The sequence below is a fragment of the Xenopus laevis genome, chromosome 2S (genome assembly GCF_017654675.1).
Source record: "Xenopus laevis strain J_2021 chromosome 2S, Xenopus_laevis_v10.1, whole genome shotgun sequence".
Classification (NCBI taxonomy): Eukaryota; Metazoa; Chordata; class Amphibia; order Anura; family Pipidae; genus Xenopus; species Xenopus laevis.
Window position 1 is genome coordinate 124,225,490 of NC_054374.1, and position 15,211 is coordinate 124,240,700.

The window sequence follows — 15,211 nt, forward strand, 5'->3', positions numbered from 1 at the left end:
CTGGAAAAAAATATGCCTTATAAATATGCCTCTAAATCTTGAGGTTTTTATTGTTTTCTATTCATATTTACAAATGTTATCTTATCACTTTTAATTATTGACTGTGATAAATTACAATTCTAACTTTGTGTGCTTACTTTATAGAGCTTTATAGGTTTTAGGTACTTTGTTTGAGGGGAATGCAAACCCAAAATAAATTTTGCGTAAGGAAAATGACAAAAACATATTTCTTTAGAATGTACTAGAAGACAAATGATTGACAGACCTGTGAATAAGCATACAAGGATGACTTCTACATTGTTTCAAGAGACAGGACCAGACCTGCAAAATAAGAAAAAAATACTGCTTTCAATTGCAATTGCATTTACAAATAATTTTTTAAAAATGTACATTTTTAAATGAATGCATGTTTGAAAGTTTCTTGAAATGTTCCTTCATTGGGACAATTTTACATTCCCTTCAAAAGTGTCCGTGGGATTGTAAACTCGTGGGTCAGATCAGAATGATGATGAGCTGCATAGGTTGGGTCTCCATGATCCCTATTATTGTGTTATCACCAGTTTAAACTGGTATACATATCATCTTATAATAAACCAGCCAGTTTTAAGTGTGTTGTTTAAAAATAATTGCTAAGTTTTTGTGCAAATAGATACATGTTACTATTAAAATTCTCTCTGCCCAGATCTTCGGTGCACCATCGTTTGATGATAAAATCTTGGAGGTGGTAGCAGTTTTTGGAAGCATGCAGATGGCCGTATCTAGGGTGATTAAACTGCAGCATCACAGAATAGCGCAGGTACACAATCCGTGACATTTTCAGTACTGTAAGTTTATACAGCAGTACAGCATGTACTAATGTCACCTAGTACATTCTGTCCACAATTTGCACAGTCTAAGTATGCACATAGATTTGAAAGTGCACAAAAAAGAATATTTATATGCAGAGTCGGAAGGAAATGATATGGAGCATTTCCAGTACTGTGCCTATTCGAATATTAAAATGATTGTTTATCATTAATCAATTACGTGTTTTTTGGATAGGTACCTGAACTCAAGTTTGATGGTTTGCCATCACTTTGCACTTTTCATCTTGTCCATGTCCCAGCATGTGGACTATATCTCTCAATAACTCATCTGTATAAACATGTTTGAGGACTGATGCTAAAGTTTACATTTGTTAGACCTTCCTGCCCACGTATGTTGCACTGATTTCTTTCTGCTAGTGATCATTAAATGCTCACATTAAGGTATCATAGAGGGTGCAAGCACATACTGGTTTTTCTGTGCTTTATCTGGGATAATACAAATAACCCATATTTGACATGGTTTTGTATTGCTAATTCTTCCATTATATGTTCCCCATTTACAAATTGTTTGTGGTTTTGAGGGTGTTACAGGTCCGGTGTACAGATTGGAATCATCTTCATCTGAGAATGTTTGTTATTGTGTGACATGTGTTCTGTCCTAGTGCCGGGCAGTGAAGATCACCATAATTGGAGAGGAAGGAGTTCCTGTTCAAGTTGATGGAGAGGCATGGGTCCAGCCACCTGGTGTTATTAAAATTGTACATAAAAACAGAGCTCAGATGCTGACCAGGGATAGGGTAAGTCCACAAAGTTTACATTTGTTATTATCTATAACAAATAGATAATAATAATCTAAAACACTGTACAGTATAAAGCTATTTGACCTTTTTAAAGCTACAATTTTGCTTCCTTGAATTCATTAGTAACACAATAGAAGGACTGATCCTAAATCTTTGGGTTATGTGGCTGAAGGGTTGGATGAGCTGGATATGTGTCTGTTCTACGAAGACTATAGATTAGTTTTTGATGGAGCTGGTTACTAAGTCTTTAGAAATGGTATGTATCCTGCCTTAGTATAGATAACATATTCTAGGTCCATTCGCAAATTTGGGTCCCCAGCTGTTTAGGTTGGGTGTCCATGACAACCATATTTAATTTGGGTCCCAACAAAAAAACATTATGAAACCCTGGTCAAGATACTACATATACTGTTGCTTTATTATACAGGTATGAGACCTGTGATCCAGAATGCCCGGGACCTGGGTTCTTCCGGATAATGGATCTTTCCATAATTTGTATCTTCATACCTTATGTCTACTAGAAAATCATGTAGACATTAAATAAACCCAATAGACTGATTTTGCTTCTAATAAGGATTCATTTTATCTCAGTTGTGATCAAGTACAAAGTGCTGTTTAATTATTACAGAGAAAAAGGAAATCATTTTTAAAAATCTAAATTATTTGGATAATTCGGAGCTTTCTTGATAACGGGTTTCTGGATAACAGATGACATACCTGTACAAGGAAAGCTGTATGCAATCTTTTTTTAAAACTACGTGCCTGAACAATATTTGCAATTACAGGTGTGGATTAAAACATGGCCCCTTCCAAACATTTATCGGGCACACACCTAATTTGCATTGATCCCTTTCTAGTTATGCCAAGAGATGCTCCATTCCACCCAAGCCCTGATTATTTTAGGGATCTTTGAAATGGAACCAACTCACCTAAACATATACAGCTGGAAGCTTTACATATTATTACATTTTTGATCTTTTGTACATATAATGACCATATGTTTAATTTTGGGTAACCGTATTATTTAACTTGTTTATTGAATATGTGTCACACTAAATTAATTATAGCACCTGCAGCGATTTACATATTCTTGCTTATAGGTACGCTTGTTATTTGTAAACTTGTGGAACTTAATGGAATAGTCTAACCATACTAACCATTCTTTTAGCTGAATAATGCTTCACTTCACTGCTATGCTTTAAATAGCTTCAATTGTCATCAGTTGCTGCAATGCCTGTTATTATTCACACTGAATACGTAATGACATCTTGCTTTATGGGAGACCATATTTCCATGACAAGTGTCAAAATATGTGTGATTTGATGGCATCTGCCTTTTTGAACAGGAGAGGGTGCTTGGGTGTTCTTTTACAGAGTATGTTCATGAAATTACTCATACATCTCAACTGTAAATGACAAGGCATCAAAATAATTACACATAATTGAAATATTTAATACATATAGAAACAGGGTTTTCGCAATGTTATTGTGAATACTAAGTGAATTATGAATATTTATGTAGTAAATCTGGGCACATAGGCATTTATTTTCCTACCATATGAGCAGTATCCTCCATACAGATAAAACCAAATGTATCTTAAACCAATAATAGCAAACCGAGTCTTAATATCCTTTACCTTGGTATGGGCTTACTGTATATCACAACCTGCCCAGTGGATCTTATGGTCTGTGTACCAGACACAGGTGGTAGAGCAAATAATGGAAACACATATTCGCAGCACAGAGTTTGAATCAATATATGTGTGAAGGGTATTGTGTCAGGAGTTAAAAAATGAAGTGGCACACTGCCTCTTGAAGTAAAAAATACTATTTATTAAATTATTTAAAAAGTTAGGTAGCTGGAGTGCATAGAGCGCCTAACGCATTTCGAGAACGCTGCTTAATCATAGGCTAAACGAGATGCCAGTGAATCACTCTTTTATACATAAAAAAACAACGCCATCTATAGGACATAATTAAGAAAACATATATATATATATATATATATATATATATATATATATATTATATATATATAATATATATATATAATATATACACATATATTATAAATCAAGAATCGTAAAAACGAATCCAGAAAATGAGTCACAGAGGACCCCCCAACAAGATAACCTGTAAAGATAAAATTACAAACCCTGTTAAGACAATTAACCATTAAGAAGCTAATAATAGAGATTAATGGCAAATGTATAAGCATTGAGCTCAAGATCTTAAATAAAGAGCAAATAAGTATGGATCAGGTTATATATGAAACATCCCACCTCGAGTTGAGGCCCATGGGGGCACATGTATTTAATTCAAATATCCAGAAATCTTCTCTGGAATTTAAAGTTCTTAGAAAATCGCCTCATCTGACTCACAACCTTTTCTATAATTTGAACTTTTAGATCCCTTGTGTCAGGAGTTGCTAAGTTTTAAAGCATTAGGAACATTTGTGATTAACTTATTTATTTGTATATTTTAGATTTTATTTTTTTTAATGATATGCCTTCCTATTGGGACTTATATGCACATGGGCACTAACCACTGACAGCCGGTCAGATATTTGTGATCTGTGTTCTACATGCAAATATCAAAAAGGCTAATCCCTGATTGGTTGTTTTGATAAATGAGCCCTGATACTGTGTTTTATGGTTTATTAATGCTGTCTAAAGTGAGCATGCTGCCATTTCTGCAAAAATGCTTCATTCAAATGTTATCAGATGTTTTATCTGCAGCAGTGTCGTTTTGCTGCCTACACAAAAGAATGTTTACCTGTGGTACAGGTGAGCATTGTGTGCCCTAGTTAATATGATATATTTTATAAGCAGGCTTTTGAGAACACCCTGAAGTCCTGGGAGGACAAGCAGAAGTATGATTCCTGTAAGCTTCCCCTTCGTCCTCATCTATATTCTCCACAAGCTGTAGATTTAGCATCAGAGGAAGAGGTCACACTCATCCATCTTTGCTCGAAAGCTGCAGAGGAGCTTATTACAAGGTGTGTGGTCTCACTGCACTATATTTATGTGGAAAAGCAAAATACCTAAATCTTGAGTTGAGTAATAACACAATAAGGTTATTCATTTCTTCATTATCATTATTGTTTTAAGAATTAATGGTTTGCAGGCTATATACTGAGCTTTCATTTTCCTTTTTTATTTATAAAGCTGTATACAAACACTTTACCCCATAAAGGCATTCACTGAATTTTCTTCTCTGATCTATAACAACATGTATAATCTTGTGTCTAATTGCAGGATAGCCAAACTGCATTGCTTTTACTGTTCCCATCACCCTCTAATAGCAAGGGATCCATAACTGAACATTGTCAATTTTGCTCTTAGCGATAACCATTTTCTTTGTAGTGTATTTAACTAGGTCATCTTGCACATAAATAATACAAACTTTCTTTTCAGAATATGTGAAGCTGCAAAAATTCATAGCTTGCTGGAGCAAGAACTGGCTCATGCAGTAAATGCCTGCTCACATGCAATAAATAAAGCTAACCCACGCTTTCCAGAGGTAGGTCAGGCAAAGTGGCCATGTTAATATTCATTATTGTCTTGCCAAGATGAATAAATGTTGGTTACATGGATTAAAATCTATATGCAAGTTTGTCATAGCATGCGTGTTAATCCATGAACTCTATACTTGATTTCTAACAGCCCTTTCCCCTTGTTAGAGTCTAACAAGAAACACTGCCATTGAAGTAGCAGTAACCGCAAAAGCTTTGCACAATGAAACAGAATCTCTCTTGGTTGGAAGAGTGCCTTTGGTAAGATGTTCTGTCTCTACATTCTTATTAGCAAAGTTATTGTTGTTACATAGTTACAAGAAACATAAACTACAACATGGAAACATTTGTCTGTGAGGTTTCTGTCTGTATTTCTGTCTGTATTTTTTTGCAGGGAGGAATCATCAGAGGTGTCTTCTCAGAGCTTCTCCTATGCTCATTGTTGAATTTGATACTGAACAGGAGCTTGCAAATTAGGAAGATTAAGATATATTTAAAATGCTTCCTTTGAGTGCTTAAATGTCTTCCCATAAGGGTGGTCATATAGACAGGCAGATCCTGTAGATGTGTGTAAAATATACACAGATGGGGCAACCCCTCCAACACATTGTCCCACTGCTCGTGTGCTGCTCATCCTACTTGCAGCAGGCAAACAGATGCACAGGTTAGGGTGGCTACCAGACAACTGCAGTTCAGCCCCCCCCCCCCCACAGCCACAGGGTCTGCTGTGTAGTAGTTACCCGGCTGGTAGGTTTCAAGTGTCTGGCAGGGTACATTTTCTAAATAAAAGCAACAAAAATAGATATCTGTGACTCCACATTTTCTTCATAAATGAGAAGAATTTTAAACATCATATTAATATAAAAATACTTACATACAGACCTCATGGTACTCTGCCTTATGCATTTTTATACCCTCTGGTACTTAGTCATAGGCAGTGCTAATGCAAAAGTGAGTTCTCCATCAGGTCTTTTAATCAGCTGGTTCTTCCTTGCCTTTACAGGACTCCGAACCAGATGAGCAGAGAATATACAGGGCCAGACAGATTCAACTGCATTTCCAATAAAACATTTATAGTTGTAATTTACGTATATTGAAAAGTAGAATGGTTTTGCAGCATTGTCTTTATATGGTGGATAAGAAGAGAAGTATTTGCTTAATAACTCCAGATATTAAATAAAATCAATTGTCTGGGATTGAATCAAAATAGAAAGAAAGGTTCCAAATGTTAGGCAACCCCAGTGGTTGTAATCACTTATCTGATATCCTGGACTGGTGCTCCTATCAGCAGAAAACTGCCTTTGGGGTACACAGACTTCATTCTTCAATACCCTAGGTCCAACACATGCGGAGTAGAGAGAAACAGTGGCTTTTTAGTTAAAGTTCCACCCTACTGCGCATGCATGCCCATGCAAAGAAGGATAATGCAGGAAGACAAATACTTCATGGTGCTGTCTCAGAAGAACTCCCAGGCCAGTGCAGGTTTCTGCTAACACCAGCCCGGGGCATCAGATAAGTGATTATAATAACTGAGGGTGACTAACATTTGTCACCCACAGTGAATAAATCTTTCTCCTTTGATGTTTTATGGTTTTTGTTGACAAATATATTGGTAGGGCTTCTGTCTGGGAGTCAGTATATTCTGAGATGGAACTATATTCAGAACTGTGTGAAGCATGGGTAGAGGTACGTGTTTGTTAGGTATGGTGAATGGAATGTCCACTAAAAATACACATTTTATATTGGACTGGGCCAAAGTTTACCTTGTGTATATCTGGATCATTCAAATGTATACTTAAAGCAGAACTAAACCCTACAAATAAATATGGATAGAAATGTTAGATTTTATATACAGAACTTACTGAAGTAGCCTTAAGGGTCAGCATCTTTATAGTAGTAATGGCCTTCAAATTTGTCACAGGATAGCCCCATCTTTGATTTTGTTAGGAGTGTCTGTGCACATGCTTAGTGAGCTCTGAGCAGCTGTTAATAAGGTAGTCTTAGGGGGTTGTTGCAGATTATCAAGCAGAAAATTTGGTTTGCCTGTTTTATAAACTGATGCCACAGGACTGATTATTAAGTTCTGATGTTAATTGTACTGGTTTCTGAGCTATGACTGTGTGTATACACACAAAACGTGTCAGAATTTTGAAATAAAAGTTGCCAGTTTTATCCCTATTCTTGGCCTGTGGAGTGCGTGCTCTTTTAAAGGTGTAAGTCGGTCAGTAGCTGCAGGTTCAAGGTGCCGCACCCGGGCCACCAAACAGTAGTGGTGAGTGACCATGTTGTATAAGAAGTTGTAGTCATTTTTGCAAACAAAAGGGTTCGGATTTGGGCACCCGAACCATTGGTGCACGGCAAATGGGATGCAGCTTATAAAATAAGAAAAGCTATAGCTTGGATATGAATGCTCATTTACATTAGCATCAGGCTTATCAGCACCTATAATCTGAATTATTTATTAATCACCCTTATATTGTGACATATTGTGTCAGCCTTATATAATCAACCTTATATTGTGATAGCAGCACAGAGCATATGCAGTGAGTCTGCAGAAAAGAAGATGGGGAGCTATAGGCGAATGTTTGGAGGCACATATCTTCCCTGATAAATTGCTGTGATTCCCTTGGGCTGGTACAATGTACAACATTTCTGCCCTACTTCTATAGATAAGATTTAGTTTTCCTTTAAAGGAGAATGGCTAACTTCAGAGACTGAACAGTGCTTCTTTTAGCTTAAAAGTGGTCTGGGCTCCACAATCCTCTTTGCTGCTGTGTTGAAGAACCTATGTAGTTGAATGTCTTTTCAACATCTAAGCTTTAATATAATGCTGGCTTGCCTGTTCTCTGTAGGATTTCCAAAAGGTCTATCACAAAACTTGTATTTTCCCCATTTTGGTGACCTCGTACCAGGCAGGCTATTGGTTTGTGTTTTCTTCTTTGGGAATGTCCGTGAGATAGGAATAATTGAGCTGAGGTTTGAGCTCTAATCAGTTCTCCCATCCCTGTAAACGATGAACTTTAAATCGATTAAATATACCAAGGATAAGCCTTTTATTGTGCCTATTTGCTCCTTAAAACTTCTTTCAGTAAGCACATTGATCGTAGTTGAGCTTCCCCTCCCACTCTGAGAAAGGAGACATAATAGAGGATGACTGGAGTGCACAGTCACTCGAGTCAAGTTTCCCTTACATGTCAATGTATTACATGCCTATTTAGGTTACAAATGTTTTAAAATTAACTATGATCCTTTATTCCAAGGATATAATACAGGGGTGTCCAAACTTTTGGCTCGCTGGGCCACATTGGAAAAAGAATAATTGTCTGGGGCCACACATGAAATACACAACACGTTTGATTTGTAAAAGTAAAGGAAATACACAGAAAAGAACTAAAATGCCAGTTGGATAACCAGATGGAGCTATACACTGGAATATGGGACACCTGGATATTAAATAGACATATTATTATATTATTATTACTAACTGGGCAATGGGCAGAGTCCCCCCTCCTCCTATTTCCTCGGGAACCAAGCGTTTCAAGCTGGGCCACATTCATATGCATCCTGGGCCAAATGTGGCCCTTGGGCTGTAGTTTGGACACCCCTGATATAATACATAAATTATTGACTAAATATATTTTTTTGAATCTTCTTTTAATTACAGTTTTCAAAAAAATATATATATATTCCTCCGTGACTTATCTTTAGCATCCTGGTGACCTATTTTTATGTTGCTGATGATGTGAAGAAATGCAGCACATTAAACTTTAGCTAGCACTGCCATCTTCTGGTAGAAAATGTAAGAAAATATTACTATTATTCCTTAAGGTGTGAAGAAGAACCATACATATCCATTTTGTGACAGTATTTATAAATTCTTTGGGGTTGAAATGCATTGGGTTAAATATGCAATACTAATAAAAAAAAAGTAAGCATTTGAGTGCCCTGCTATTACTCCATTCTTGTAATTTCCTGAGGATCTTACAGATGACCCCCGCAGTGAGTGGTATAGGATCTATTATCCACAATGCTTAGGACCTTTTTTTTTTTTCTGTAATTCTTTTGAAAGTCTCCTAAAACATTTAAATAAACCCAATAGAATTGTTTTGCCACTAATTTTGATTTGTGCAGCTCGGTTGCCATTAAGTACATTATACTGTTTTAGAATTATTATTAAAGAGAATAAGGGAATCATTTAAAAACAGAACCATTGGCCTTCCAGTAATTTGTTGTTTTCTGGATATTTGGTTTTCAGATAAGGATTCCCATACCTGTATTAATAAGATACACAGAGGATAATGTACCCCTTCTTTACTTTATAAGGTTTAACAGAAGCCAAAAAAGGCTGTAGGAAAACAGTTACAGATTCCAATGTGACTTCTAACTAGGGATGCACCGAATCCACTATTCTGGATTCTGCCGAACCCCCAAATCCTTCACAAAGGATTCGGCCGAATACTGAACCAACTCTGAATCCTAATTTGCATATGCAAATTAGGAGTGGGAAGGGGAAAACATTTTTGACTTCATTGTTTTTTGACAAAAAGTCATGCGATTTCCCTCTCCGCCCCTAATTTGCATATGCTAATTTGGATTCGGTTCGGCCGGGCAGAAGGATTCCTGATTCAGCCGAATCCTACTGAAAAAGGCTAAATTCTGGCCTAATCCCGAACTGAATCCTGGATTCAGTGCATCCCTACTTCTAACAGCCTTTGACATTGTAGTAATTTATTATAAACTACAAGTGTTAATTTATGACAAAATAAATCACACTGCAGAAAAATTAGTTAAGAGAATAACTAGACCATTAATTTCAAATAGCAGCTGAATGCAATATTTATTATTTTATTTATTTATAGTGAGATGTGGGTGAGGAAAGGATCAATTCATTGCTAGCTAGGAAGGAGACTAAAGCACATGCGTTTCAAAACTGTCATGTTGGGCTTATTCTGCCATAGGGCTCTTCCTGACAGCAAATTTGGGTACAATTTGGTAATGGGTTCTTTTATGCTGTCTTTTATATCCTTGAGACTACAGAAATGTGGTTGTTATAGCCATGTTCCCCATATAACTAAGTTATGACTGTAACTTAGGTATGACCCAACTCTGGAAGATCATCCTCTTGTTATGCATTCTTATTTTTACACCAACATATCCCACAGCTTTTTTCAGAGAAGTTTATTATTCACATGTTGTCCAAATGAATAGCTCTTTTTTATTATAACATGGAATATGTCTGGTCTCTTCTCTCTGGTGTTCTTGACATAATAAACAAGTTACAGACCCAGGAAGCAGTTTTACCGACGTCAGATACACTCGTTTGCATCTTGCTTTCATTTTTTATATAATTTTTTGCAGCAGTTGGAATCCCATCATGAAGAGCTCCTGTCCAATGCACTTCACAATGTAGAGCTTGAGCTAACAAAACTGGCAGAGATTCCTTGGCTTTACTTTGTCTTACAGCCTGATGAGGAGGTATGTTTAGGCATGGCAAATATTGCCTTGTACCATATTGCATCATTTTGTTGCCTTATGTCACATTTTAAAATTGTCAAGATATCAATTTCATAGTGGATCATTCCCATTGTATTTGTAATGGAATTGTAATGACAGGGAACCATGGTGCATTATAATAAATTAATATGTGCAAATACCTTAAAGGTAAAAATAAAACTGGGTAAATAGAAACAAAATGTTTCTAATATAGTTAGGCAAAAATGTAATGTAATGTATAAAGTGACTGGAGATGTCGAACAGAACACAACTTCCTGCTTTTCAGCTCTCTAACTCTGAATTAGTCAGTGACTATAAGGGGGCCACATGGGACATAACTGTTCATTGAGTTTGCAATTGATCCTTCGCATGCAACTCAGATTCAAAAGCAATCAGTTGTGAACAACTTAAGTCACTGATTGGTTACTGCCTGGTAACCATTCAGCGGAAACCAAGAGAGCTGCAGAGCAGGAAGTAGTGTTCTGGCTATAAGCAAAAGACGTTCTCCGCACTGCTTTTTTAGTTTGTCAAAAATGCATCAAATCCTCTCTTGGGTATACTTCTATCCCAATATCTGGTAATGAATTAACGAATGAGGAGAGCACTTCTCAATAGCAAAAAACGCTGTGGTTGTGTTTATTTAGGGCTACTACACAATGTTCTGGCTACTATGTTAGACATCCAGGCAACTTCAGGCGACTTTGGAAAACAAAGCACTCCAAGTGCCATTCCGCCGGCAATTTACATTCTAGCAGGTGGGGAGGCAGTTTGGGAAGATTAGTGGCCCCGCAGAAGAGAAGATTTGTAGACGGGGCAACTAATCTCCACGAATCTGAGCGTGTGTCTCTGCCCTTAGGTTGTTGGGGGCAAAATCCAGATAGCATTTTTGCTTGAAGTCTGAAAAAGATGCAGAATATGAAAGCTTCTAAATCCAAAACCATACAAAATACATAATAAGGGCAAAGTGAAATGTTGTAACATACTCAGAGCTTCCAGAAAAATGTATAATATAGAAATGATCTTTTCTAGAGACTACCTAGGCATCGCATTTACGATTGATTTTCTATTCACTTTGCTACCTATCCTTTTTGGGCCCTCTGTTCCACCCGATCCTCCGTGATTATGATTTCTGCCCCCCCCCCATAGTTAAGCTACTGATGATAAATATCAACTTCATTTTGAATAACTGACCAAAGTGTTTAATTTTTGTTAAATAAATGGGTCTTTGCTAAGTACTTTCTCACCACTGATTCCACAGCTTTCCACAGTTTCACCAATTGTTTCAAACAGGATCCTCCTCTGGAATATGCTAAAAGAAACAGCAGAAGCACCGTATTCCGAATAGTGCCAAAGTTTAAAAGGGAGAAGGCCCTAAAGAATAAGCCCAGCATTCAGCCTGGTAAGTGCGGGGCTTTATGCTGGAATAATTACATCTTATTTTTTTTAAAAAAAAAAAACTACCTACGAAAGTCCGTGGTACAGAGAGTAAAATGAATGTTAAGTTTTATGACTTGTTAACTGCCTTAAATGTATTACTTGTCAATGTAAAGCAACCCAGCTCTTATTCATGATAATATAACTTTAAAAACTTATTGGGGTACATAGGTTTAATGGGATACTGTTTTTATAATACAAAATTGTTTAATTTGACCAAAAACAATAATAATAATACAACAATAATAAAAATAACATATTTTAGTTTTGGAAAAGAAACCCTTTACAGGAGGTGAAGGTACTTCTTGTAGGAGGAATGGAAGTGACGGTGGAGCTGTGGCTCGTCACTATTAGATCTTTTGTTCATCCATCAATGCAGGGGCGAGGTTGGAGGCATCGACATTTAGCTTGGAGAAGTGGCTGCTCTCCAATTAAATGTTAGGCCTCTCATGGATACAAGTCATTTTGTTTAGGGCTGATGAAAGTGGCAAAGCCTTGACAGGCTAATGCAGGTATTTTTCTTCTCTGCCTGTAGATTTTGTAATGAGGTTTGATAAATTAAGCCACAAACCTTTGTTGACCTTTATTTTGCTTGAGAGCGATGAATTGTGGTCATAACCAAAGTGCAAAACCAAACCTGGCCATGTATGTCAAGTACAGATTGTTTTATATGTTAAAGCAGCTGTTCAGTCTGAGTCTTCAGGAACTCCCATTTCCAGATGCCCAAACTTAAAGGAGAAATAAACCCTAAATATGAATATGACTAAACATGCCATATTTTATATAATGACCTTATTTCACCAGCCTAAAGACTCAGCTTTTCAATAGCAGCAATGATACAGGATTTCAAACTTGCCACAGGGGGTCACCATCTTGGAAAGTGTCTGTGACACTCACATGCTCAGTGGGCTCTGAGCAGCTGTTGAGAAGTTAAGCTTAGGGGTTATCAAGCAGAAAATTAGGTTTGCCTATAATATAAGCTGATGATACCTTGTAGATGATTACATTCTGATGCTAATTGCACTGGTTTCTGTGCTGCCATGTAGTAATTATCTGTTTCAATTACTAATCAACCCTATATTACAACATTTGTGTTCTATGTGTACTGTATAGTGTGAGTGGGTCCCTAAGCTCAGTAAGTGACATCAGCACAGAGTATGTGCAGCAAATCAGCAGAAAAGAAGATGGGGAGCTACTGGGGCATCTTTGGAGACACAGATCTTTACTGCTAAAGGGTTGTGGTTGCTTTGGGCTGGTACAGAAGCTCAAAACATAATGTACAACATTTCTAGCTACTTCTTTAGTTAAGCTTTAGTTCTCCTTTAAAGGGGTTGTTCACCTTCCAACACTTTTTTCAGTTCAGTTGGTTTCAAATAGTTCACCAAAAATAAAGATTTTTTTCCCAATACTTTATATTTGTGACTGTTTTTCTAATATTGAAGTGTTTTCACCTTCTTATGTTTTTCTGAAACTGTAGGGGGGGGGGGGTCACCAACTTCAAAATTGATAATTTCTTTGGCCCTGCTGACCATCAAAGGCAAAATTCCAGAAGTGATTGCTGTATCCCTCAACAGAGCATTGTCTGGACTGGGGTACACTAGGTTTGGGACTTATCAACATTTATGACCATTAAAGGCAGCTGTTAGAATTGATACAATAGTTGCTAATGTTCCCACAAATGCTGCTGAGAAATGTATCTACTAATGTAAGTGCTCAAAACATCAGAGACAGGAACACTACATTTTAAATTTTAAACTTCAATTTTGGAACAACTGGCAAAAATAAAAGATGGAAAACAATTGAAAAACGTCTTTATTTCTGGTGAACAATCTGAAAACAACTGAGCTACAATTATCACAATTTGTCTCTATATATATATATATATATATATATATATATATATATATATATATATATATATATATATATATATATATATATATATATATATATATATATATATATATGATAAAAGTGAGAATATAAGGTCGATCAACAGCAGTTTAGACTACACTGAGCATAAGTAGTGTCACTGGCACTTCCAAAATGGCCCAATGAGATGCAGTATGGGGAGCTGTTATGGGCACAGGCATGAATGAATAATATTACAGGTCACCTAAACGTGGAGATGATGTATTCCTTTTTAGGCTTCAGCTTCCCTTTAAGACAGCAGGAAACCGCTCAGTGCCATTTCCTGAACTGGTCTCTTCCATTACACAGACTTCCATGATGTATGTCGTACTCCATCTTTCCTTTCCTTATATGTGATCCTGCATTGTGTGACCTACAATATTTTTCCAACCCAGGAGAATACTATGGGGCACATTTTTAAATGAAAATACCCCTTAAACAACTAACGTTTTTGCAGTGTTTTATGAAAATGCCCACTGTTTCTCCTATTCCTTTGATAACAATGCCCCTTAAAAACTTATGTAACTGGATTGATACAGAGCACTGAAAAAGAGATCAAATTGACTGGTGTGGAGGATTTGCATATGAATCTAAGAAACCAGTACTGTATAAATGTATTTACAATATTTCATGTATTGTGAAAAGGAGTCCTGAGAACCATCATTACCGAACCTATAAGGAAAGTCAAAGAACATTTTAAACACATCGTATTCATTTGGGTGACACATTAAGCTATATGATTACCTTACACCACTGATCCTAAAGTGCAATGTAAATTCATGGGATTTCATAGCTAGTTTGTATATGAAAACAGATTGGGCGGAAGCTGAAAGCACGGCTGCAAAGCAATGAACCCTGTCCTTGTACAGAACATTTGTTTTATTTCTTGCTGATTTTAACCTGCATGCCAAAGGCAATCTAACCATTAGATTTGTTCTGTTGACACCTGTATCTTTTCCCTTTCCTAGCACTGCCTTTCTCTGTTTCCACTCTCTTTGGCCTAACCTATGCTTGTTTTGCATATGTGCATGTACAAATTAAGGGGGTTTTGCTCTTAACTTTGGTAGTTCAAAAATGGGGCACCGATGAAGTGGCAGTTTGGCTGGATCTTCTCAGTTTGGGAGAGTACAGAGAAATCTTCATCCGTCATGATATCCGTGGCTCAGAGCTATTGCACCTGGAAAGGCGGGATCTTAAGGTATTTCCTTTGTGCTACTTTCTCCTCTCTTTACAATTTTTCTTTTGGTGGTATTG

At 36.8% G+C, this 15,211-nt stretch overlaps 1 protein-coding gene across 7 annotated transcripts in view; it reads left to right on the top strand.

Moving 5' to 3' along the window:
- Positions 1–15,211, top strand: part of LOC108709786 (diacylglycerol kinase eta) — a 127,874-nt gene that overhangs the window by 100,057 nt on the left and 12,606 nt on the right. For 4 of the 7 annotated variants that reach the window (XM_018249933.2, XM_018249932.2, XM_018249934.2 and 1 more), the window contains 8 exons: positions 683–796; positions 1,469–1,603; positions 4,437–4,603; positions 5,022–5,127; positions 5,288–5,380; positions 10,478–10,594; positions 11,903–12,011; positions 15,025–15,155. In XM_018249933.2, coding sequence (XP_018105422.1) covers positions 683–796; positions 1,469–1,603; positions 4,437–4,603; positions 5,022–5,127; positions 5,288–5,380; positions 10,478–10,594; positions 11,903–12,011; positions 15,025–15,155 — 972 coding nt within the window. Of the gene's footprint in view, positions 1–682; positions 797–1,468; positions 1,604–4,436; positions 4,604–5,021; positions 5,128–5,287; positions 5,381–10,477; positions 10,595–11,870; positions 12,012–15,024; positions 15,156–15,211 lie in introns of those variants that run through there. The other 3 variants (XR_001934690.2, XR_001934689.2, XM_018249935.2) reach the window with 3 other exon arrangements.